This window comes from Cervus canadensis, chromosome 5 (assembly GCF_019320065.1).
Source record: "Cervus canadensis isolate Bull #8, Minnesota chromosome 5, ASM1932006v1, whole genome shotgun sequence".
Classification (NCBI taxonomy): Eukaryota; Metazoa; Chordata; class Mammalia; order Artiodactyla; family Cervidae; genus Cervus; species Cervus canadensis.
In genome coordinates this window covers 30,136,743-30,164,465 of record NC_057390.1, presented here as the reverse complement: position 1 = coordinate 30,164,465, position 27,723 = coordinate 30,136,743, and the positions used below count along the sequence as shown (strand labels likewise).

Below are 27,723 nucleotides of genomic sequence, written 5' to 3'. Positions count from 1 at the left end.
ATCCACACATCAATGAGCCCCAGATTCCACTGTATGCTCATAGAATGGGAGCAAAAAAAAATTATATTTTAGTGTGATTATGAAAACAGTTTCGACCACAGAGACCACCAGACCACACTCTGAGAACCGCTGATCTATCACATCCCTCTTTATGAAAAATTTAAGGAAGCACTATCATTCCCCAAATTATACCAATTGCAGTAATTTGTCACAATTGCAAAGAAAAACTGAATCTTTTGAGATAGAGAATAGTTTCCTAATTGTGCCAGTTCTTCAGATGTAAAGATTCCACACCCTCCCTTCCAAGACCAGTTGGGTGATCCTCACAGTTGTGTATTATCCTAGCCAAGCCAGGTCACCTCTGTTGACCTTCCTAGAGATGGTATTGGCTGTACTAACTCTAATTTACACAAAAGTACACTGAAAGGGGACTTCCCTGGTGGTCCAGTGGTTAAGAATCCACCTTCCATTGCAGCAGGCATAGGTTTGATCCCTGGTTGGGGATTAAAATCCCATATGTCACAGGACAACTAAACCACATGTGTTTCTACAGATTCTGCCTGCCATAACTAAGACTCATCACAGCCAAATAATTTTTTTTAAGTACACTGAAAAAGAAGAGAAGCTATGCATAGGAAAAAAAAAAAAAAACCACTTTGTCAATTACCAGTACTAATCAAAGATCAAATATCAAAGACCAAACCAGTCAATCCTAAAGGAAATCAACCCTGGATATACATTGGAAGGACTGATGCTGAAGCTGAAGCTCCAATACTTTGGCCACCTGGTGAAAAGAGCTGACTCATTGGAAAAGACCCTAATACAGGGCAAGATTGAAGGCAGAAGGAGAAGAAAATGACAGAGGATGAGATAGTTGGATGGCATCACTAACTCGATGGACATGGGTTTGAGCAAACTCCAGGGAATAGTGAAGGAGAGGGAAGCCTGGTGTGCTGCAGTCCATGGGGTTGCAAAGAGTTCATCATGACTGAGCAACTGAACAACAATAAAATATAAGACGTTTTTACATATTTTCCACAATATCCCTTGTTACACATTGAACATTTGAAATGTTGAGCTTTTGATTAAACTTTCTTATGAAAAATCAAACCTAACTATTCAATAGTACCTCTTCTATTTTACTCCCACTTCCAGGTTCTATCTCCAGGTTTCTCTTACTACTGTTTTGTCTCCTTTTTATTTCCTTTTGTGCTCCAAGAACTTTATTTCTCCAATTTGTTGTCCTAGCAGAACAAGGAAAATTGGCCCTTGCTCCTGAATCAAACCCTCTGTAAGATGGAAAGCACAGGTCTAAAGGGGAACTTAACATCATCTAGACCAGTATTTTTCAATCCTTCATGCACATTAGAATCGCCATTGTTTGGAGAATTAAAGAACAAGGGGAAAAAATTAATGCCAGAGTCACCCCAGACTAAATAAATCCAACTCTCAGATATGAACCCAGGCTTTGGAATTTTTTTTTTAAAGTCCACAGAAGGTTCTAGTGTGCAGTCACAGTTGAGAAACTCTGATTCTTTGACCTAGTTCAGCTATTCACTTCATAGATTTCAGTGAAGGGTTGGGGAGCTGCAGGGGAGACAATCAGGAGGGGAAGGAACCTTATCTATAATCTCCAGGACTGCACTAGGATTTGATAGAACTTTCAGAACCACCTTCAGACCAGACAACATTTTTGCAATAGCTCTCTTAATTCAGAGTTCTCAAGACATAAACGGAATGGAATTTACTCTCCTTCCTCTGAATAAAAAGTATTGCTATACAACTGTATTAAGGTGTGTTTCATATATACTAAAACACGTGCATTCACTTTATACCTAAAGTTCAACAAGTTAGATAAACTCATGTTACCACTTCCCCAATCTTGAAAGAGAACATTTCCATCATCCCAGAAAGTACCTGCTGCCTCTCCCATTAGCAAACTCCATCCCAGGCCCCAAGTGACAATTACTCTGATTTTTATCACTGTAGATTAGTTTTTCTTCCTCTAGACCTTCATATAAATAGAATCAGACCGTATGCATCCTTTCCTGTCTGCATTCTTTCACTCAGCGTAATTTTTTTTTAAAGATTCAACTATGTTGGAACAGCAATTTGTTCCACTTTATGGATAAGTAATATCTCATTGTATAAATATCTTACAGTTTATCCATTGGGTTGTGCCCAGTTTGGGACTATTATAAATTAAGCTGCTATGAGTATCTGTGCACAAGTCTTTGGGAGGGTATAAATTTTTCTTTCCCTTGAGTAAATATATAGGAGTGGAAATATTAGACCCAACATGGCTTGGGAGGCAAGGCATATAGAAGAAAGTGTTCCAGCCCTGCAGTCAGCCAGAGCTGTTCTGCATACAGATAGTGCTGTTTATTAACATGGAGATTAAAATACCAACTTCACAGGCATGCTAAAGGGATTGAGGAGAATGCATGTACAGGGCTGGTAAGTAGCAGATACCTAGTTAATGGTAACAGAAATAACTAGAGGCAGAACTGGTTTGAACAGAGCAAGAATCCTCAATTTCCCAGTAAGGTATTTTTTCACTACTGTAAGCTGCCCACCTCCCTCCAGCCCTTCTCCAGCCAAAGGCTCTCTCCACCACCATCCAAGCCAAACACCCTCCCCTGTCTCTGAAGCTGAAGCCATAAAATATGAACTACCTTCTGAAATAATTAATTTAGAAGTGTTTCTTGGCTTATTTGTTTTAATAATTTTTAGTTCTCTTTGGCAAAAAAAAATCCACATTAAGAGAATGTGGATGGGATAAATTAAGTACATGAATTCAGGAAAGGAGAAAAGTCTATCTTCTAGGCAGTATTAGGCTGAGGTACTACAAGGTGATGGTATGTGAACCTGGAAATACAATAGCTTTTGGATGATACAGGCTCATTTGCATTTAAACCCTCTCTGTCATCTAGTGCTTCCCTCCAGGCCTATTTTCTACCTGTGCAGCTCGTTCACTTGACTCCTTAAAGTCTTCAAAAAATGTCTCCTTTTTTGAAGTCTCCCACTCCTTTCCTATGGGAGTCCCTCATAGCTCAGCTGGTAAAGAATCTGCCTAGCAATCAGGAGACCCCAGTTCAAGTCCTGGGTCAGGAAGATCTGCTGGAGAAGGGATGGGCTACCCACTCCAGTATTCTTGGGCTTCCCTGGTGGCTCAGCTGGTAAAGAATCCACCTGCAATGCGGGAGACCTGGGCTCGATCCTTGGGTTGGGAAGATCCCTGGAGAAGGGAATGGCTACCCACTCCAGTATTCTGGCCTGGAGAATTCCATGGACTGTATAGTCCATGGGGTTGCAAAGAGTCTGACACAAGTGAGCAACTTTCAATTCACTCACTCTTTTCCTACTCCTCTCATTCCTATACCACCCAGCACTCTTCCCAGTAGAAGGACAGAGAAGAAAAGAAACACCCAATGGCCAGCACATCCTCTTAAAACATGCATGCACACACCACCCTTATTTACATTCAACTGTAAAAAGTATGAAGGCAGTTAAATTTACCAAATGAATCATGAAGGAAGCTACAATAGTATTAGATGTGCCCTTCTCTCACAAACATAAGAGAAGACTCTACACATAGATATCACCAGATGGTCAATACTGAAGTTAGGTTGATTATATTCTTTGCAGCCAAAGATGGAGAAGCTCTATACAGTCAGCAAAAACAAGACCAGGAACTGACTGAGGCTCAGATCATGAACTCCTTATTGCCAAATTCAGACTTAAACTGAAGGAAGTAAGGAAAACCACTAAACCATTCAGGTATGACCTAAATCAAATTCCTTACAACTATACAGTGGAAGTGACAAATAGATTCAAGGGATTAGATCTGATAGACAGAGTGCCTGAAGAATTATGGATGGAGGTTCATGACATTGTACAGAAGGCAGAGATCAAGACCAGTCCCAAGAAAAAGAAATGCAAAAGGGCAAAATGGTTGTCTGAGGAGGCTTTACAAATAGCTATGAAAAGAAGAGATGCTAAAGGCGAAGGAGAAAAGGAAAGATATACCCATTTGAATGCAGAGTTCCAAAGAATAGCAAGGAGAGATAAGTAAGCCTTCTTCAGTGATCAATGCAAAGAAATAGAGGAAAACAATAGAATGGGAAAGACTAGAGATCACTTCAAGAAAATTAGAGATACCAAGGGAACATTTCATGCAAAGATGGGCACAATAAAGGACAGAAATGGACCTAGCAGAAGCAGAAGATATAAGAAGAGGTGGCAAGAATATACAGAAGAACTATACAAAAAAGATCTTCATGCTCCAGATAACCACAATGGTGTGATCAACAACCTAGAGCCAGACATCCTGGAATGTGAACTCAAGTGGGCCTTAGGAAGCATCCTATGAACAAAGGTAGTGGAGGTAATGGAACTCCAGTTGAGCTATTTCAAATCCTAAAAGATGATGCTGTGAAAGTGCTGCACTCAACATGCTGCAAATTTGGAAAACTCAGCAGTGGCCTCAGGACTGGGAAAGGTCAGTTTTCATTCCAACACCAAAGAAAGGCATTGCCAAAAAATGTTCAAACTACCTCACAATTGCACTCATCTCACACGCTAGTAAAGTAGTGCTCAAAATTCTCCAAACCAACCTTCAACAGTATGTGAACCATGAACTTCCAGATGTTCAAGCTGGATTTAGAAAAGGCAGGGGAACCAGAGCTTAAATTGCCAACATCCGTTGGGTCATCAAAAAAGCAAGAGAATACCAGAAAAACATCTACTGCTTTATTGATTACGCCAAAACCTTTGACTATGTAGATCACAACAAACTCTGGAAAATTCTTCAAGAGATGGGAATACCAGACCACCTGACCTGCCTCCTGAGAAATCTGTATGTAGGTCAAGAAACAACAGTTAGAACTGGACATGGAACAACAGACTGGTTCCAAATAGGGAAAGGAGTACATCAAGGCTGCATATCATCATCTTGCTTATAACTTATATGCAGAGTACATGATGTGAAATGCCAGGTGGATGAAGCACAAGCTGGAATAAAGATTGCTGGGAGAAATATGAATAACTTCAGATATGCAGATTACACCACTCTTATGGCAGAAAGTGAAGAAGAACTACAGAGCCTCATGATGAAAGTGAAAGAAGAGAATGGAAAAGCTGGATTAAAACTCAGCATTCAAAAAATGAAGATCATGGCATCGGTCCCATCACTTCATGGCAAATAGATGGAAACAGTGACAGACTATATTTTCTTGGGTTCCAAAATCACTGCAGACAGTGACTGTAGCCATGAAATTAAAAGACTCTTGCTCCTTGGAAGAAAAGCTGTGACCAACCTAGACAGCATATTAAAAAACAGAGACATTACTTTGCCAACAAAGGTCCGTCTAGTCAAAGCTATGGTCTTTCCAGTAGTCATGTATGGATGTGAGAATTGAACTATAAAGAAAGCTGAGCATTGAAGGATTAATGCTTTTTAACTGTGGTGTTGAAGAAAACTTTTGAGAGTCCCTTGGACTGCAAGGAGACCAAACCAGTCCATCCTAAAGGAGATCAGTGTTGAATGTTCATTGGAAGGACTGATGCTGAGGCTGAAACTCCAGTACTTTGGCCTCCTGATGCAAAGAACTGATTCCTTGGAAAAGACCCTAATGCTGGGAAAGATTGAAGACAGGAGGAGAAGGGGACGACAGTGGATGAGATGGTTGGATGGCACCACCGACTCAATGGACATGAGTTTGAGCAAGTTCTGGGAGTTGGTGATGGACAGGGAAGTCTGGCATGCTGCAGTCCATGGGGTCGCAAACAGTCGGACATGACTGAGCGACCAAACTGAACTTCTCTCACAAAATGTCTCCTTGCTAATGGGGGAGTGAGAGAAGGGATCCTGCCACCACTGAACTGACGGCTCCCCACTACCCCCCGCTCCCCCTCCACGTTGCCAGCCCCCGTGCTCACGGTCATACTTTCCCTCCCCAACAGGCCTTTTCCCTGTCCTGCCCTCCAGGCCTTTCCCTTGATCAAGAGCATTTCTAGAGCTTCTCAGCAAAATCCCAGACCAGCAGACAGCGCCTCGCCTGAGCCAATTTGAATGCACACCGCCTATGAGATTTTCTGAAGCTCTCTCAGCTGCCACATTAAAACTGCATGAGAGTCTTCCTCAGGAGGCCTAATAATAGCATGTTTCATCTTTGAGCCACTTTACAAACATTAACTGATTAAGTCGCCCTTCTTGCCCTTTTCTCCTCATACGCTCTGGCCTTCTGCAGAGCGGACTTCATCCTCCACTCCCTTCCAAGTACTCCAGGAGCAAACGGCTGGGACCTGAAGGATCTTTCCTGGGTATTTTGGGCCAAGACAACAGTAATGTCAAAGGTCTTGCAGTAACAATCTCCACTTGTGTAACAGCATGGATATGTATCTAAAAGAGACTGACTTGAGGTTCTCATCTTCCAAAGCAGCAGAGCAGAGAGAACTTGCTTCCATAATCTAGGGCGTGGTCACCAAACTATCGCCCATAACACCAAACCCAGCTTGCCATCTGTTTTTATGAATAAAGTTTTACTGGAACACAGGCATGCTCATTCACTTACATGATATCTATGCCTATTTTTATGCAACAATATCAACTGAGTAGCTGCAACGAGATCAAATGATCCATAAAGCCAAAAAATAAAAATTTTACTACATGGTCCTCTAGAAGAAGTTTGCTGATCCCGGTCTATTCAGAGTTTGTTTTCACCCTGTATACTCCCCCTAAATACTTTTAATGAATTCTCTTTCCCTCTCTACACCTCTGTGGCTATACTTATAGACTGAATAATCTCTGACCAGAGTCACTGCCTTGGGTTCATTTTCTCATTGTTCTGTAAGTATCAGCATCTCATGTTAGCTTTGCCCCATCATTACAGCTGACTTCTTTGTGAGCCGGAGTAGAGTTCTATGCGTCTCATGAATCACTGTAGGCACATGGCTCTAGGCTGAGTCCTAAATCCATTCTGGACTGTAGCTGAACTGACTTGAATTATATTTCTTTCTTTGCAGAGAGATCTCACAGAATGATGTCTTGGAAGTGATAGAGGCAAAGGTGTTCTCCAACCTGCCCAAACTACATGAAATGTAAGCAAGACTCTGTGGGGTTTTGCTCATGGCTGCTTTTGGCAGTAGCCTTAACGTTTGCTTATGTTCCTGGAAGGCCCTGGCTCTGCTCTGTCCTCAGACTCCTAGAATTTCCTTTGAGTCTCTCAGAGTCAGTCCAGCAGGTGCTGCCACATGTCTCTGCCTCGTGACTCGGGTACCAGTCCAGAGCTTAGTCTTATTCTGCTTCTTCCTTCTCAGGGACTTTTGCATAGTAAACTCAAGAACCTAGCTCTGTGACTGCACGTATTTATACTTCCAGCTCATCCTCTCATTCAAATTTGTTCCACAATCAAAGCCCAAAACAAATTCCTCATGAAGTAGTTGAAGATGGGCAGTCTTAGTTTGACTGCTAGCCTATGCCACCTACTCACCATGGAACCTTGGTCAAGATGAAAACTCATGTTAAGACTTAGCTTTCTTTCTGTAAAGTGGGAATAATAAAATTGCATGCCTCATAGGATCACTGTGATGAATAAAGAAGATGATAAATGTTATGTATATCTAACACATAAACTGGCATACAGTAAGTTATCATAACAATCCTTGGCTTTTTTACTACTCCAACCAAATGTACTTTCTCTTCTTGACATTCTAGTTTTATATACACGCCAATACTCACACAGATACACCTCTGTTGCATACCAGTCTAAAGTTACTATAAATTTTCAAAGCCAGATGAGACTTTGTAGACTGGTCCAAATTTTTCCAAAGTGTATTCTGTGTGTCATTAAACAGAAAATTATTATGTGTTACAAAAGAGGAAAAAGATTCTATGATCAAATAAGATTAAGTTAGATAGACTCACTATAGGAAAACTCAGAGTCTGTAATATGCAAATATACACTTGGAATATGCAAGAAGGATATTGTATTAAAGAGTTTCTCAACGAGTGTCATTGGAAAGGTTCCTCTGTGAAGCACTGATGAATATCTTACAAAATTCTCAGAGAACACAGTTAGGAAAGCCACTGAACCACTTTCCTAATTTTACAGATGAGGAATGAAAGACAGAGAGAAGTTGTGAAGTTTGTCTAGTCACCCAGCCAAATCCACAGCAGGATAAGGGCTTGAACATAACTTGACTCTTTTGTATCTTTTTAAAAACTTCTTAGCATTTGCCAAGCATATACACATATATACACATATGCATAATTCATATATGCATACATACATATATATGAATTTGTTTAGGAATGACAGTCTGTCCATTATGACAGACTCTGCCCTCCCTTTCCCTTACTACCTCCCACTCTCATTCTTCTTTGCTGTCATTGAGCCTCTGCAACTGATGCCTTCCCGCTGTCTCTGCTTGGCCTCTCCTTAGCCTAGGTGGGAAAAGAAATCTGACCAGGGTCTCAGAACCCACAGAGAGTATCAGAGAAGTGAACCGAAGGGCAGTCAGCCCTCTGTGCAAGGTCAAGTAGATGTCCCTCTGTGCAGCTCAGTGGGCAGTGGAGCTAATGGGATGGTTCTTTCATCTCTCCCCCACATGGAGAGGGGCTCACCGCCATGTAACACTGCCTGTATTTAAAATGATTAATTACCTGGTACTTGGATCTGGATAGCTACAGGTTACTGCAACATTAAAGCTAATGAAACAGGGAGGAAGTAATTAACACAGAGCATCTCTGCAAATATACATTGATCCAGCCAGATGAGGAAAGGGCAGCTTCTCTCTGTTGGAATCCAAATGTGAACATGCCCACCTCCAGACTATTGATCAGGACGTGGCACAGGTCAGCCCCAGGCAGAAGTCATCACTTCCCGTGAGCTGTGAGAGGGCAGCCTCCACCGCAGCATGACGGACTCACTGGCACCTTGCCAGCTGCTGTCCGCAGGGACCGCACCGTGAAAGCCAGACATGTTCACTGCTTGTCCCCCAGTCTTCGTTTTCCTTTGACCTTTCACTTTACTTTTCTCCAATCTCCTTTGACTCTTCACCCTCTTTGTTGCTGTCCATTCCCTTCTCTCTTGTCTCCCAAACAGAAAAAAAAAAAAAACTCATTTCCCACATTAGTCTCATCCCTACCCTCCTCAGACCCTGGGAGATCCTTATTGCTTAAACACTCAACTGAGTTTAGGGTGAAATGACTCACCCAGATATGCTTTGATTATCTCTGATGAATACATTCCAGGAAGACTTCAGTGATGAGAGTTATATAGGACAGGGTTAATATTTTGTTTGCACAGTTTAGTATAGTAAAAGACACCACATGCATGCTCGATATTTGTGGAAATGATGGATGGACAAAGAGATGGATAGATGGGTGAAGAACTTATTAACATACTCTTTGCATAATATGAAAAATACCATAAGCATTCCTTACCATTAAGGTCATGTGCATGTTCTTTTCTTTTTCACAGTAGAATTGAAAAGGCCAACAACCTGCTATACATTGACCCTGATGCCTTCCAGAACCTTCCCAACCTCCGATATCTGTAAGAACTTCCGTATTCTGGTGCCCCTTCTATTATCAAATCGTGTACTTGTATTTTAGCAAAATATCCGTTTGCAAGTCTGGGGAGCAACTGCTTGTAATCAAAGATGTGGGGCAATAGAGGAAGTGAGGAGACACTTGCTGGTGGGTTTTAGTTTAGCTTAATGAGTAAATTCCACTGACATAATTGCATTTGGTTTTCATTTACAAAAGCAGACATCATAAGGAATGCCATTTGCATTAATGGGACTGTCACACAGACCTCTTGCAGAACTCAGTCATAATTTAGTGTTAATGAGATACAGCCAAAATTTCTGCTAGCATTTAGCTTGTGACCTTGACCTCAAAGGCATCATCTCTCCTGTTCTGCATGTAAGCATTTTTTCCTTTGATAGATTACAATGTTTTATATTAAAGTTTTGGTTAATAATAGACATGGTATTTTTATCAGCAGAGAGATTCTTGGCGTTTGAGCTCCATCCCTTGGGCCTGACTCTATCTGCAAAAACATTGCTTCTTCCACTCAGCTTTCAAATTAGCTAAGGGCTTGACAGAACCCTGAGTGCTACAATGGGATCCCGCAAAATAACAGATAAGAACTTGTCCTATAGAGTCACACTTTTCAGAACCATTTATTAACTACCGATCACAGGCACGAATATAACGTCTCAAAGCTTGTTTCCTTGGAAATGATGGATGTGTGTCTGTCATCTATTAATTTAATAAGAATGCATACCCACTTACCTCCAAAAGACAGTTTTTAAGCAAAAAGGATGTATCATTTCTTACCTGTCTGCGAGCTGATCAGTGAAATCCATTGGCCAAGCTGTACTCTATTGGCCTGACCTCAACTCAGCTCACTGTGTATCTGACGTTAGCTGGCAGGTGAAGTGGGTGCTGGCTGCCCTGGATAGTCTCGGTTTGGTATGACAGCTCTCCACCAAGTGGTGTTCATTGCTAGCCAACTCACACAGGCTTGTTCTCACAGCAGACCTGGGGTTCCAAAAGAAAGAGGAAACCGGTGAGCCTCTTGAGACTTAAACCTTGAATTTACACACCATTTCTTCTGTTGCGTTTTATCATTCTTGGGACCAACCCAGATTTAAGAGGTGGAGAAATAGAATCCACTGATTGATGGGAAAAGCTGCAAAATCACCAAGACAAGGTGTGGTGATACAGGGAAGGATAAAGATGGAAACCCACTCCAGTATTCTTTCCTGGAGAATTTCATGGATAGAGGAGTCTGGCATAGTACAGTCAAGCCAAGAGTCAGACACGACTGAGCGACTAATACTTACACTTGCAATCAATTCAAAGCACCTAAAATGTTTTGCACAGTGCCTGTGACATAATAAATGTTCAATAAACATTATACTAGTAATGTAAATCACATAAATACTAGTGATATTTTGATTCTGTCCCTAACTGTTGATCTATGAGAACTGGAGTTAGCAATTGATATAATAAGGAACTCTAGGCCATTGTGGCTTAGCTCTCTGATGGAGACTGACAGAGGGAATAAAAGATTTAACAGAACAAAGTCCATATGTCCTGGGACTTCGACTCTGATAGGAGCCCCAGAAAGGATCTGAGAAAGAAACAAAGTCTCCACTCCTGAGTCATGTCAGAGGCAGGACCAGCTTCACTGGCATCCTCATGGCTCCATGCTCAAAAGGGTCCCACACTCAGAGGGCCTCATTCCAGGTTTAATGCTCTGCTGTCAACATCTTGAAATGCTCTAACAGTTTTGAACAGAGAGCCCTACACCTCACAAATTATGTATTCAGTCATGCTGAGAGGTCAGGGCTATGATCAACTCAGGACTCCTGGCTCTTTAAATGGGCTTTGTTATACTCTGCAGAATCTAACACAGGTTAGGTACAGAACAGTGGAGGAAATCCGAGGTAACAGAAAAGGCATAGGACTTAAGATAAGAAAAAATCTAGAGCCTCATCCTGACTCCACCATTCACTCTTGGACCAATCACTAGACCTCTGAGATGGGCAAAGCTTATAGGACTTTCAAGTGAGGTTCACATGTGAAAATATACTGTAAACTACAAAAACATTAATAAATGTACTAAGTATTTGTAGGATGGTTATTTATGGCCAACCAGTCAAAGTCTGCAAGTCTATCCTCAAAAAAAGTCCAGTAAGGGTTTCATAGAGAGTTATGGTGGCTACTAAGAACTTCAACTTTCACCCAGGGTTGTTTAGCATGAATTCAACAATAAAGAACTTTGGGACATGCCTTTACATTTAATGGAGCAGTATAGAAAAGAAAAAAAACAAAACAAAACTATACATGACATCAGAAGGACTGGATTCCAGATGGGATGCTGTATTTATTAACTAGATAAACTTTACCTTTTCTAAACCTCAGTTTCTTTAGCTATAAATTGGGTGGTTATAAAAACTAAATGAGACCATGCCTATAAAAACATTTTACAAATTGTTTTTAAGCATATAAGCCATAAATAACTATATAAATATAAAATTATTAGTGCCTATTACCCAGGTGGTTTCCTTCATTCCTTCTTTTTTTCTCTCCCTCCCAATTACTATCCCTCCCTTTCTCCTCTTTCCTTCCTCTTAGAAAAAGTCTGAGTGGAATAGGGGTGGCCACAGAGCCTTCAATATAGCAGAACAAAAGAGACCTGATGCAGAGGGACACCCCTATTCACAGACTGTCACACGCGGCTCATGGGAAGCACCCTGCAGAGGAGAGACTCAGGAAGAAACAACCCTCTCACACACACATTCCACAGCCCATGGTGATAATAGCAGGTCTGCGAATGGGGAACTGGGAAAATCCAAGGGATGGGGAGTCACCACAAAGTTAAGAAAGAGCTCCAGCATTTAACATTAGCCTGTACTTTGCAGCCAGCGCCATTCATTATTAGCAAGGACCTTCAGCCCTGTCTCTAGGGAGTAAGGGCAAGGGGGGAATTAGGAGTGTGTGTGTGCGGAAGGCATGGCCCTAGACTGAAGGGGGGACTCTGGAAGAACAGAGAGGACGAAGTTCTGACTTTGACTCTGGAAGAAGCTGAAACCTCTGCCACGTGCCATTAAGTCCAGACGCCTCTGTATCCTTTTCTCACTTTGAGGTGTTAAGTAATCCTCAGTCCTACCTAACTACCCTGTCAAGTCCAGACAAAACTGGAGGTGACCGATTCCAGCCATATCTGTCCATGAGAGGGGGTTACCATTCTCAGAGTATCTGAAACATGCTTTCTAACTGCAAAAAGAAAAGAACTTGTAATTAGTTTAAAGGAATTGTGTCACTGTCAAATGATCCTCCTGGATGGCTCTGAAAAGCATATATACTCACATAATTCCACAGGGTATGACGTTCTTTCACAACCAGTCACGCTGATCCCCATCAGGAAGCTGAAAGGAACAGCTGTCCCTCCCAAGCCTTTGGACTTACTGCCCAGGGCAGACTTTTCCCAGCTGCACACTGCTCCCAGGTTGCAGCCCAAGGTGACCCTGAGAACTAAGGCAGCTCTGCACTCCAAAAACACTACAGGCAAAGCATCATTCAGGATTTTCAGACCATGGTCCTTTGAAATATTTTTCAAATTGCTGAGAGGAATCACCCAAATTTAGAGGTGGTCCTCTAACCTAAAAGATTATGTCATGGAAACAAAGCCCAGGGAAGCTTCCCTCTTCTCCCACACTTATTTGTGTCTGGGCAGCGGTCATGAACAGCTTTGCAATCCAGCAGCCAAGTAGGGGTGGGTGGTAATGATTTCAGGTATTTTGGGGAATGATGAACTACTTGCTTCAAGGCAAAGAAGAAACATAAAATGGATGAAGGAATCCAGAGAGGACCAGTAGGATGGAATAGTTTTTTATTTCCTTAAGCCAGGATAAATGTTTATCAACACAGCCAGCAAAGCGGGAAACTACAAAGAGTAGGGGTGAGTTGTCATTTGACTTAAGAACACTAAATGCTGCATACACACACTTAGAAATGTTGCTCTGAAATTCTCAAACTTGATTCCACATTATACTGATCATTTGATGGCACAGAATTCAAAACAACTAGAAATCAGCCTTCTTCATTACTCCCTTCATACTTCACTAAGGAACCTGAAATGGTTAGGGGAAAAAAAAATTCATGAATAAAGAAATGTACTTTGTCTAGAAGAGTATATATCAAAGGATTCATCTGGGTGGATTTTTTCAAGTCAATATTGTATTTACGAGCAATATTTCTTTCTTTACTGCTCTGCCTTCCTGGAGCTGACCTTTTGTGTATGAAAGATTATCTATTGATCTGTAAATAAGGTTTACACAATATTCTCTTGCCTTTGCATCCTGTCAGCATAATTCTCAGGCAGCTGGATGTTGTTCTTTGCTACTTAGTAAACCATAATTTCACCTTAACAAACCCTTTACACAGCTGGGTGGGCCTCCACCCCCAACTGACAGCCATCTTCCTTTCACATGGGGACCTGTTAGAGCTTCTTAGGAGGCTGTTAATGGCAGCTATGTCATCTGCTTCCTGCAGCCAAAGATGATTCCAGCAGAGTCTTCACTGCAACTCACCTTAGCAATTCCAGATGTTTCTTCCCCAACCCTCCCCTAAGTCTCTCTCCCTCTTTTCTGCTCTCCTCCCTTTAATTTGTTTTGGTAAGAGTGGTGAAAGTAGCTTCTTGGACTATAAAAGTTGAGCCATTTGCTGGGCATGGCAACAGAGACCAGGGATCCAAGAGTGGCAGAGAGTAATGAGGAAGTAGAGACTCCAGGGCCCCCTGGTTGGGCTCAGGTCTCAGCTCCTACCCTTCTTAGTTGTGTGGCCTTGGGTAATCAGCTTAACAACTCTAGGTTCATTTTCCTTTCTGTAAATGAGGGATAACGTTGCCTGCCTCCTTGCACTGTATTGAATGAAGTACTGAAAGAATGACTGACATTTAGAAAATTCTCAATATGTTGTTCAGTTGCTCAGTTGTGTCTGACCCCCATGGAGTGCAGCACGCCAGGCTTCCCTGTCCTTCAGTATCTCCTGGAGTTTGCTCGAACTCATGTCCATTGAGACAATGAAGCTATCCAACCATCTTATCCTCTGTTGCCCCTTCTCCTCCTGCCCTCAGTCTTTCCTAGCATCAGGGTCTTTTCCAAAGAGTTGGCTCTTAACATCAGGTGGTCAAAGTATTGGAGCTTCAGCTTCAGTATCATTCCTTCCGATGAATATTCAGGGTTGATTTCCCTTAGGGTTGACTGGTTTGATCTCCTGGCTGTCCAAGGGACTCTCAAGAGTCTTTTCCAGCACCACAGTTGGAAAGCATCAATTCTTGGGTGCTCAGTCTTCTCAGTAAACAGTAGCAATTCTTATTAAATTCCTGACCCTGTCATTGACTAGCTAAGGGAGTCTGTGTAAGGGACTCCACCTCTATGTGCCTCAGTTCTCTCTTCTCCTTTAAAAAAAAAAAGAATACCTATCTCTGAGAGTCTTGCAAGGATTAATTTGATGATGATGATGATGATAATGTGTTGCTGGTGGATATATTGTTTTTCTCTTTCAATATTTCTAAGGTTTGGAAGGCCTCTTTAACTGCTTTTTATAGACAGAATCCACTGACCAGCATTCAAACATGAAAATATATGATTTGTGTTTCTCAAAGGAAAAAGGCATCCTTCTCACCAAACCACTGGTAAATCCAGAAAGTTCCCTCTAAACAAGCAAAATTAAATAATCCTGCATAATCTTTACCCCTTCTTTGTTCATTTCCAACACCATGTATGTATGTGTGTGTGCACATGCGTGCACAGGCACACTCAGTAATGTCTGACTCTTTGTGACCCCATGGGCTGTAGCCCTCCAGACTCCCCTATTCATGGAATTTTTGGCCCACAATACCATGCCATCCCCAACCACCAACTGCTTGGATAATGTTTCCTATTTTTATGTTGATTTATAATTTAGCTCTTTTTATCATACTTCATTGCATTTGAAGCTGACAACAATCCAAGGAGGGCAGTACAAATGTAAGCATTTGACAGAATTCAGCTGGCCTTGCCTGTACTCCCGGGTACAGAGCTCTTCTGACAGGAACGTGCAATGTCCCCGTGGACTGGGCTATTCTGACAATTTTGATGTTCAGCAATGTTTGGTTCTCTGTGGTGGTAGGAAGAGAGCCATACCGGGGTTAATTTTTCAAAGTTCCTGCACAATGGAAAGACTCAGTGCCTTCCCATTTCTCCTCCAACATTTTGAATGTGAATTAGCCAATCAGTGAGAACTCATTCATTCAGTCAACCATTCAACAATCATTTATTGAGGCCATACTATATCCTAGGCTTTGTTGTGGCTACTTCTTGGGCATACAAAAGATGACAATACAGATGATGCCTCTGCCCTTATGGAGCTTATATTCTAATTGAAGAGACAACGTTGGATAATGGCAAGTGGTAATAGTGATGTGAAGAAAAATAAAGCAGAGAAAGTAGAGTTATGGTTTAGAAAGGGTGGTCTAGAAAGGAGAAAGAGGATGACATTGTGAGAGATCCAGGTGACATCAAAGGACAGCTCTCAACACAAAGGCCTCAGCCTTTGGGGAAGAAAAGGCTATTTATCATTCATTAAGCCCTGGAAATAACACATCTGCCAAGCTGTGTGGCACTGGCCATAGGTAAGAGGACTGATTCAATTAAAGGAAAGCTTCTTGGGAGATAGGCAGAATTTAGCTGCAACTTGGAGAATGAATAAAATTTAGAAAGACAAAAAAGAAGGAATTTTCTGTGAAAGAAAGAGAGGATCAAACCCATAGAACAAAAAAGCATCATGGAGTAGGCAAAGGATGGGGAGATACTGAGTCTCAACTAAAGAGAAGGCATATGCTGAGGAGTTTGACTATATAAAGATGGACTGGCTCTGGAAGATTGGAAAACTAAATTAAGGCAAGGAGCTTAAGCTTCAACACAGTAGTAGAAGAATAAGTTACAAGTCTTACCAACAAGGACCAACTGTATAACACAGGGAACTATACTCAACATTTTGTAATAATCTATACATTAGGAAAAGAATCTGAAAAAGAATATGTGTGTGTGTGTATATATGTACATCTGAGTCACTTTGCTGTATACACCTGAAGCTAACATAACATTATAAATCAACTACAATTTTTTAAAGAAGAGCTTCTTCAGTAGAATAACAGGATGACAGTGATTTGGACTGTAGCTTGACAGGGAGCAGGATACAGACTATATACTCAAGGGAGAACTGCTAAGGGCCAGTTGCCATAATCCAGGGGTACAGTAATAATGGCCCCTAGAGGAATAGAAAGGCTTGGTTCAATGGGGGACAGGGGACACATCTCTAAAACAGAACCACCACCATTTTATTTCCCTCCAGGTCAGACAAGGACCCAAGTGACTAGTGATTTTTGCCCACTCACTTCTAGTAACCCCCAAAGCCTCCCTTCCCTGAGTGACCCCCACACAGAATCACCCTGCAGTCAGCACCCCTCAAGATTTCAGCTAGGCCAAAATTCATCTTATGTGGTAGCTGTGATTATTGGGAAGAAATTAGCCATCTCCCCAGCTGTCAGTGTCATAAGTCTCTAAGGATGTTGTCATGACTACAGGGATATTTGGGCACAATGGAAATTATACAGTTGTTTCTTTTACCAGTAATCTGTCTAGCAGAGCCACCTTTGCCTGATATTGTCAGCTCCAGGGAAAGATAGCAAGATCTTCCTTGTGGACCACTGAGGTTCAGGATGAGATTTCAGCCTGGGCAGATCAGCCCCAGGAGAGCAAGAACCTCCTCTAGTCTCAGGGCATGATTTTAACGATGGTGATGTTTTCATGCTTCTCACCTCTCCTCTTCCTTCCTCTGACCTGCTCAGTAATTTCTCCTGCAAGAAGTCCAGGCCTTCTCCATCAAGACAATTATAGCATCTATCAATTCACATCAGTATGTTCAGATCTTAATATTATCCTTTCCAAAGGAAGTGGCATATTTTTTAAAAAGGAGCCTGGAAAAGGCAATGTGAAACCCAAGAATCAATCATGATAGATTCCTGGCCAGGGGGACTTCTGAGAGGGAAATTCTAACAGGATCTACTCAAATAGCACATAACTAACCCTCTATTCCATCCGCTTGCAGAGTCTCTGGATTACATTTTCACAGGATATACTTTCTTATGAGCTAGGTATACCCTCACCTCATTAATTTTGAAATAAGATCTGTCTCTGTTGTCATCAGAAATCAGATGTTAAGACAAGTCCAGAGGGGGTTCAGAGAGAAACAAGTCCCAGATGAGCTGTGTGAAGTCAATCCTGACCCCTTTCCTCATTGCGAGTATTACCCCTACTTCCCCCCACCCCCACAGTGATGGACAGATCTTTTCAAGTTTCAGTTTCCTCATCTGCAAAATAGAAATAATAAAATATGCTTCAAGAATATGAAAGCATATGAAAGAGGGAAATGGGTTTTATGTCCTCCAAGACCTCTTCCTTCCAAATGCAGGGTGCCTAACTGTGACTTCAAGACTCTGGGGATCCCAGCATCACTACCTGTCCTGAGTTCAGCACATTCAGATCAACACAAAGGGTCCTGTATGGAAGGAGAAAACCCCTCTACAAGACAGGAAAATCCAGCCTCCTGCAGACCACTCTTGTTTCCCAGATCAGGCTCCTCTTCCCCAGGATTCAAAGAGACCCTCTAAATGCTAAGAGCCTTCAGATGCATCAAAAACTCAAACCAGTTGTAAATTAGTCTTAAGTACAGCAGAAACTCAGCTTCTTAAGCTAAAGGAGAATCGCAGAATGAGCCCTGTCACTTCGGCCCCTCACAAATGAGCACAGCCGGCCTCAGAGGAGCCTGAGAGGCACTGGATGTGGGGTCAGGCTTAAGAGGCAAACAGCATCCAGTAGCCACTGGAGCTGGCCTGGGAGGAGGGCTGGCCCCAGGCACAGACAGAAAGAGGGATAACTTAGCCAGTGAGAATCTGAATGGCATCAAGTGAAGCCCCACTTCTGTGGAAAATAAACCGCTGCCTCTTCTTCCACCATTGCAGCCTCAATGTTGGGAGGTTTAAAGGCTATTTTGGTCCTTCCAGACCCTTGTAGATTTACAGTTATCCCCAGGAGAGGCCACATGTTAAGGTGTTAGAGCTAACACAAGAACTGTCGGCTACCTTCTCTGCAGAGATGAGGCAGTCCCAGGGAAGCAGAGATGGGTCAGAGGAGGCTGGGCTCTACAGTGGACCACAGGGGGCAGGCAGGATGATGAAAGAGGGAGGGCGCCATGCAGCCTTCTCTGGTGACCTGATTCTGTGCTCCTCCAGGATGGGGACTAGCTTGTCTTCATGGCTGAAACCCAGTGAAGGGCACCAAAACCAAGGTGCTCAGCTACTTATTTCCCCTTTTAGAGAATCCCGGCTGTGATCCAGTTCTCACACACCTGTAACCAGCTCACTCTGTAACGCTTGTTGAGGGGCCCATTTGTCCTTGCTGACCTCATTCATCTCACCCTCTTCGGCTTTCACACTGTGTGCTCTTAGGTTGGGAGCTAAGAACACAGGCCTGATGGCTCTGCTGCTCCCAAACCCTTGGCTTGTCCATCTGGGAAGATGTTGTCTTCCTGTGGGCATGGCTATAGGAGAAATGCAGTCCCAGGGGCACCTCAGCCAGCCAGATCAGCTGGTTCAAGACCAGGGAGCAATACGTTGCAGGAGAGGTCATCACCTGATTCAGTCAAGCTCTAATTCAGAACTCCACAGCTCATCTCCACAGAGGGCAGCGTCCACACACAGTAGGTCCTTAATGAAAATGTGGGCCTGGGTTTGAATCTGTCTGAGTAGTAGAAGAGAAGCAACTGCTGTTTTTAGAGAACTATCTTGGGGCCTTACAGAGTGTGAACACTCTATAAGCGTGTGACAGATGCTTTAAGAAAGAATATTTTCATCTTCAGCAGACATTACAAAAGTGTTCTGCTGCAGTTTAATCACCAGTTCACCCACAGCAAACACCCTGCAAATAATGTCTAGTTCAACAGGTAGTGAGCTCCTCCTCCACCAGTTTGGTACTCAAAGATAGAAGTGCTGAGAAGAGGGAGCAGGGTGTTTGGGAGATGTGCCAGGGAAGAAATTAGGCGGCCTCCCTCACAAAGCTCACCCACTATGCTCTCTGTGGTCAAGGAGCCACCCAGACACAGATTCACTCAGCAATAAACAAAGAAAAATCTCTTCTCTTCACAGGAGAGCCACACGCCCAGTCTTCAACCATGGTCCTATTTGTGTAAGCAAGTAACAAGACCTTTCAGGGCCTCATGTAAAACAGAGAGGAAAAGGGCAGCCCATCTCCTTCAAAAGGCCGTAAGGAGGGAAAGGAAGGGGGAAGATGAGTCAGGGTGCAGAGTTGCCTTGAAAGTCTGAAAGAGCTAACGAATGCAACCACTGCTAACGGGACAGGACACTGCTGGCAGGCTCGGGGTGGGACACAGGGATCACAAATTAGAAAGCCCTTTCACTTCAGATCCACTGACATAGCCTTACAAAAGCCCTCTGAGACATTTACTGATGGTTCCACTTTAAAGATGGGAAATTTGAGGTTCAGACATGCTGACTGAATCACCCAAACTCACAAAATGGGACCAACAAAGGATCTTGGTTCTATGAAGACCTACAAGACCTTCTAGAACTAACACACAAAAAAGATGTCCTTTTCATTATAGGGGACTGGAATGCAAAAGTAGGAAGTCAAGAAACACCTGGAGTAACAGGCAAATTTGGCCTTGGAGTACAGAATGAAGAAAGGCAAAGGCTAATAGAGTTTTGTCAAGAGCATGCACTGGTCATAGCAAACACTCACTTCCAACAACACAAGAGAATACTCAACACATGGACATCACCAGATGATCAATACCAAAATCAGACTGATTATATTCTTTGCAGCCAAAGATGGAGAAGCTCTATACAGTCAGCAAAATCAAGACCGGGAGCTGACTGTGGCTCAGATCATGAACTCCTTATTGCCAAATTCAGACTGAAATTGAAGAAAATAGGGAAAACCACTAGACCATTCAGGTATGATCTAAATCAAATCTCTTATGATGAGACAGTGGACGTGACAAATAGATAAAGGAATTAGATCCGATAGACAGAATGCCTAAAGAATTATCGACAGAGGTTCATGACACTGTACAGGAGATAGGGATCAGGACCATCCCCAAGAAAAAGATGTAAAAAGGCAAAATGGTTGTCTGAGGAGGCCTTACAAATAGCTGAGAAAAGAAGAAAAGCAAAAAGCAAAGGAGAAAAGGAAAGATATACCCATTTGAATGCAGAGTTCCAAAGAATAGCAAGGAGAGAAAAGAAAGTCTTCCTCAGTGATCAGTGCAAAGAAATAGAAGAAAACAATAGAATGGGAAAGATTAAAGATCTCTTCAAGAAAATTAGAGATACCAAGGAAACATTTCATGCAAAGATGGGCACATAAAGGACAGAAATGGTATGGACCTAACAGAAGCGAAAAAAGATCTTCATGACCCAGATAATCACAATGGTGTGTTCACTCACCTAGAGCCAGACATCCTGGAATGTGAACTCAAGTGGGCCTTAGGAAGCATCACTACCAACAAAGCTAGTGGAGATGATAGAATTCCAGTTGAGCTATTTCAAATCCTAAAAGATGATGCTGTGAAAGTGCTGCACTCAATATGCAGCAAATTTGGGAAACTCAGCAGTGGCCTCAGGACTGGAAAAGGTCAGTATTCATTCCAACCCCAAAGAAAGGCAATGCCAAAGAATGTTCAAGCTATCACACAATTGCACTCATCTCACACACTACCAAAGTAATGCTCAAAATTCTCCAAGCCAGACTGCAACAGTACATGAACTGTGAACTTTCAGATGTTCAAACTGGATTTAGAAAAGCCAGAGGAACCAGAGATCAAATTGCCAACATCCACTGGATCATCAGAAAAGCAAGAGAGTTCCAGGAAAACATCTATTTTTGCTTTATTGACTATGCCAAAGCCTTTGACTGTGTAGATCACAACAAACTCTGGAAAATTCTTAAAGAGATGGGAATGTCAGACCACCTGACCTGCCTCTTGAGAAACCTGTATGCAGGTCAGGAAGCAACAGTTAGAACTGGATATGGAACAACAGACTGGCTCCAAATCGGGAAAGGAGTATGTCAAGGCTGTATATTTTCAGCCTGTTTATTTAACTTACATGCAGGGTACATCATGAGAAATGCTGGGCTGGATGAAGCACAAGCTAGAATCAAGATTGCTGGGAGAAATATCAATAACTTGAAGTATGCAGATGACACCACCCTCATGGCAGAAAGCAAAGAAGAAGTAAAGAGCTTCTTAATGAAAGTGAAAGCGGAGAGTGAAAAAGTTGGCTTGAAACTCAACATTCAGAAAACGAAGATCATGGCATCTGGTCTCGTCACTTCATGGCAAATAGATGGGGAAACAGTGGAAACAGTGACAGACTTTATTTTGGGGGGCTCCAAAATCACTGCAGATGGTGCCTGCAGCCATGAAATTAAAAGATGCTTGCTCCTTCGAAGACAAGTTATGACCAACGTAGATAGAGTATTAAAAACCAGAGACATTACTTTGCCAACAAAGGTGCATCTAGTCAAAGCTATAGTTTTTCCAGTAGTCATGTATGGATGTGAGAGTTGGACTATAAAGAGAGCTGCTGCTGCTGCTAAGCTGCTTCAGTCGTGTCTGACTCTGTGCGACCCCATAGACGGCAGCCCACCAGGCTCCCCCATCCCTGGGATTCTCCAGGCAAGAACACTGGAATGGGTCACCGTTTCCTTCTCCAATGCATGAAAGTGAAAAGTAAAAGTGAAGTCACTCAGTCATGTCCTACTCTTAGTGACCCCATGGACTGCAGCCTACCAGGCACCTCTGTCCATGGGATTTTCCAGGCAAGATTACAGGAGTTGGGTGCCATTGCCTTCTCCGAAAGAAAGCTGAGCACCAAAGAATTGATGCTTTTGAGCTGTGGTGTTGGAGGAGACTCTTGAGAGTCCTTTGGACTGCAAGGAGATTCAACCAGTCTATCTTAAAGGAAATCAGTTCTGAATATTCTTTGAAAGGACTGATGTTGAAGCTGAAACTACAATACTTTGGTCACTTGATGCAAAGAACTGACTCATTGGAAAAGACCCTGATGCTGTAAAAGATTGAAGGCGGGAGGAGAAGGGGACGGACAGAGGATGAGATGGTTGGATGGCATCACTGACTCAATGGACATGAATTTGAGTAAACTCCGGGAATTGGTGATAGACAGGGAGGCCTGGTGTGCTGCAGTCACAGGGTCAAAAAGAGTTGGACATGACTGAGCCACTGAACTGAACTGAACTTGGAGCAGGAGAGAAGAACACTGATACTAATTGTCAATCTACTAGATGGCAGACCCTAAACTAAGTATTTTGGTCTCACAGGTCCATCTTCTGAATCATCTTTCAAAACAGTGAGGCATGTATTTTCCCCAATTTACAAAGGAGGAATTTGAAACACAGAGTTTCTATAGCTGGCAGAACTAAGAACTGAGTCCAGGAGTGTCTAACTCCATCCCCATCCACCCCCCTTTCCAGCATGTCACGACCGGAAAGGTACAGAGTATGGGTGAAGACAATGTCAATATACCCGCTGTTCTGAGCATAAGAGTGACACTGGATTACTGTTTGCCATTTGGAACTTGTGATCATCTATGTGGGCTAAGTTTAAGTGTACCTAAGAAATAGCTTTCTAAATAATTAATGCTAGAAATGAGTTGTGGGGAAGGGTGTGCAAACTGTTTAAAATATTAACTCTTTTGTGACTCCCCTATGTAATTTAAAAGTAACTGCTTGCCGCAAATTGGTAGTTTGATGAAAGTTGTTTGTACGCTGGCATCCAAGGTGGTCCCCAAAGATTACCTCTTGGCAACACTCTGTTAGCAGTGAATCTACTAACTTGGAGAGAGCTTTAGGGGAACTTCCCTGGTGGCTCAGACAGTGGGGCGTCTACCTGCAATGCGGAAGACCTGGGTTCAATCCCTGGGTCAGGAAGATCCCCTGGAGAAGGAAATGGCAACCCACTCCAGTACTCTTGCCAGGAAAATCCCATGGATGGAGGAGCCTGGGAGGCTATAGTCCATGGCAAAGAGTCGGACATGACTGAGCGACTTCACTCACTCACTTAGGTTTTCAAAGTCCTTATGTAACCAAAGAGGTTTCATGGGACAAAGATTACCAAGAGCATGGGAGCCTGAGAGCCCAGTTTCAGGTCCTATTTTTTCCATTTGCTAGAAGGAAAGTTAACTGAAACGCTAAGCCTCAGTTTCATTATCTTGAAAATGGAGCCAATTATAACATCTTCTTTGTGGAGTTGTGGGCAGAAATAAATGACTCTGTACAAGTGAAGCCTTCATAATGCCTGCATGTGGAAAATCCCATGGACAGAGGAGCCTAGCAGGCTACAGTCCATGGGGTAGCAGAGAGTCATACATGACTGAGCACACACACACGCCATGTGATAAGGGAATTGGTAAGCATTAACTATGATTGTTTCTGGTTCAAGCTTAGAAATTTGGGTGATCCACTGACCCTCTGTGAGCACTGCCTCCCTTATCTGTAAGATGAGAAGCATAATTATGTTCATCTAAGAAACTCACAGTGAAGTCAAAGTGAAGGTGTCAGTTGCCCAGTCATGTCCAACTCTTTGTGATGTCATGGACTGTACCCCGCTAGTCTCCTCTCTCCATGTACTTTTCTAGGCAAGAATACTAGACTGGGATAGCCATTTGCTTCTCCAGGGGTCTTCCCAACCCAGGGATCAAACCCAAGTCTCCTGCATTGCAGGCAGATTCTTTACTGTCTGAGCCAGCAGGGAAGCCCCAAAGTCAAATGAGAGAATATGAAATAACTGTGTCAGCCACATGTGCTACATGAGCATAAGGCAGGCCTATTTTCCAGTCTTTTCTTCCTAGAAGTCTGGGTTAGAGATGTGACCTGTATAACCAGGTCCTAGTACTTCAGTTATTTCCCAAACACTGGTCTATTGCAGCCTCTAGCCCAGGCCCAAGTCAGACACCAGTCACTCTGTTCCCCAAGCAGGAGGAGACAGGGATGAAAGTTGTCAGGTGGTCTGCTGGAAGTCCTGCTCTCAAACGAAGTGACAATAAACAGCTCCCATCCTGCCACATGGTGAGGGGCTGGGAAGGGCAGATTCATGGCTGTCTGGAGGAACCCTTCTCCCAAAGCTCCTGCACCATTCTCATGCCCACTGTGCATGAGAGGTTAAGAGTTGTGTTAACTAGTTTCTAGAAACCTGGCATATAGCAAGTCTCACACCTCAGCATCTCAGGAAAAGTCCACCTCTGCCATCTTGTTATGCTGAGACCTGCTCTAGCCATGAAGGCATCATACGTGCTCCAAACTGAAACGACAAATAACATCAAATTGAGAGCTTCTCAGTAGCCCATCACAAACTTTTTATTTCTTTCTAATTCAGCCCATGTTGTCAAAGATTTATCTTCAATTTAGCCTTCCTTTGATTCATTTTTGTCATGAGAATGTGATTTCTTCCTACCCAGACATGGTGTGTAGAGAGGTTAATTGTTGGGCTAGGGGGAGTAGGGATCTTATCCTGTGACTGATGGACTCTGTGAAGCTGCAGGGGAGTTATTCAGTCTCTCACCTTCCCTCTTTAGGTGGTACTCTGAAGGGGCCCATCCGGAAATGCCTGAAGATGTGTGTAGAAACTCCATCAAATTTTACTGGACACACTGTGCCCTTTCAGCAATGTGACTCCTTAAACTTTGTGATTTATATCATGGTGGAGGAGCAGAGGGGGCTGACTAATAGAACACTCAGAGTGTGTCAACCACGTCCTACAGGGTGACAGCATTTTCAGAGAATCAGCTTCTAGCAGGGCTTCAAAGGTGGAACTAGGAAACACCAAACTCAGGAGATACTCTACAATAAAGGAGGAATCCAAGGTCAATGTGTTTGGGAAAGCCAGCACCCTACTTCCTGCTCATGGGCATTTATAATGAATAATATTGTGGTTAAGGCTCTGAGAACCCTGTAGGAAAGAAATGCTTAGCCTTATTAACCCAGCATTTCCTAGACTTATTTGATGATTGTAGCCTTTCATTTGTAAACAAAGCACTCACAACGTTTGAAAATGGCATTTTTGGAGGAATGCTCAGTTCCCAAGTTGAAAAGTATCTTAGGGTCCACAGAGTTCAGCTTCCCTTCCCAGCTCTATACCCACTTCCGGCGTGGGGGGTTTCTCCTTACACATCCAAGCAATTCTCAGACATCACTTGGGTGCTCTACAATTCAACTCAATTTTGACACTGTCTACTTGGATACAGCATCAGATCCCAAGGATCTATGGTTTGATCCTATAAAATTGCCCCCCATAAAATACCAACTGCAAGTCCAGGTTGTCACCTGTGCTCCTGACCAATCAGCCATAGAATGGAGGTTCCAATAACCCTTCCTTGAGTTTGGTTACTTTGCTAGAGCAGCTCACTGAACTCAGGGAAACATTTTGCTTACTCAAAAACTAGCTTATTACAAAAGGATACATACAATGTAGGAACAGCCAAAAGGAAGATACGCAGAGAGTGAGGTATGGGGAAAGGATTCTGAGCTTCCGTGCCCCTCTCCAAGCACATCACACTCGCCACCCAGAAGTTCTGTGCCAGGAAGGGGAACAGAGACCAAATATACATTTCTTATAATAAATAACAATATCACACCCCTCAGGAAGAACCCCAGCCACACAGACATTTCCAGAGGCAAGGAACCAGGTGCTTCACAGTACAATTAACCCTTCTATCAGGCAGCTGTTGTAATGAATGAGAATCAGTCCTTATGAGAATGAATGACCATCAGCATGATCATGGTAGAAGCACAAACTTTAGAGTCAGAAAGATGTTGGGTTCGACCTCTAGCTCTGCCCCTCTTAAGTGTGGCTTTGTGAAAGTGCCTGAACCTCTCAGCTGTGCCTCCTCCACTCTGATATGAGGATGGTAATGTTACCTGTCTCTTAAGGTAGAGGAGAGGAATAAATTAAAAAATCAATGTTAAGTGCTTGGTGTGGTACCTGGTACATAGGAAGTGTTCAATAAATGTTGACCACTATTATTATTAATCCTATATCTACCTTCCTAAGCAGCACAGCACAAATCTATTATTATTTCCACCTGGCAGCTCTTCAGAATCACAATCTTCTCTTCCCAAGCAAAATATCCTATGTAGTGGACAATATGGTCTTGAATTCCTCACCCCAAAAAAAAAAAAAAAAAAAAAAAAAACCCTATGTCCCCAAATAAGTTTACTTATAGATCTATATATAATTATAGTATTAATGTATGGTTATATTACAAAATATACACACAAATGATATCTTAAAGTATGAAATAAAGATGAATAAAAAATGTGCTTTTACATATACACCCTGCCTTAATATATACCATTTTATATGGCACAATAAGCCTATTTTGATCTCACTAAATATAATAACCATATTTTAGAGGAAGCAGTATCATAGGATGCACTTCATTATTTTTTAATTTTATTGAAGGGTAATTGCTTTACAGAATTTTGCTATTTTCTGTCAAACCTCAACAGGAATCAGCCACAGGTATACATATATCCCCTCCCTTTTGAACCTCCCTCCCGTCTCCCTCCCATCCCACCCCTCTAGGCTGACACAGAGCCCCTGTTTGAGTTCCTGAGCCACACAGCAAATTCTCCTTGGCTATCTATTTTACATATGGTAATGTAAGTTTCCATGTTACTCTTTCCATACATCTCACCCTCTCCTCCCCTCTCCCCATGTCCATAAGTCTATTCCCTATGTCTGTTTCTCCACTGCTGCCCTGTAAATTAATTCCTCAGCACCATTTTTCTAGAGTCCGTATATATGTGTTAAAGTATAATATTTATCTTTCTGACTTACTTCACTAAAATAGGTTCTAGGTTCATCCACCTCATTAGAACTGACTCAAATGCATTCATTTTTATGGTTGAGTAATATTCCATTGTGCATATGTATCACAACTTCTTTATCCATTCATCTGTCAATGGACATCTAGGTTGCTTCCATGTAAATAGTGCTGCAATTAACAATGGGATACATGTGTCTTTTTTAATTTTAGTTTCCTCAGGGTATATGCCTAGGAG

The 27,723-nt window shown here is 42.5% G+C and overlaps 1 protein-coding gene across 3 annotated transcripts in view; it reads left to right on the top strand.

Moving 5' to 3' along the window:
• Positions 1 to 27,723, top strand: part of FSHR (follicle stimulating hormone receptor) — a 188,172-nt gene that overhangs the window by 109,770 nt on the left and 50,679 nt on the right. For 2 of the 3 annotated variants that reach the window (XM_043468525.1, XM_043468527.1), the window contains exons 3-4: positions 7,027 to 7,101; positions 9,486 to 9,560. In XM_043468525.1, the coding sequence (XP_043324460.1) occupies positions 7,027 to 7,101; positions 9,486 to 9,560 (150 nt within the window). The remainder of the gene's footprint in view (positions 1 to 7,026; positions 7,102 to 9,485; positions 9,561 to 27,723) is intronic. The other variant, XM_043468526.1, reaches the window with a different exon arrangement.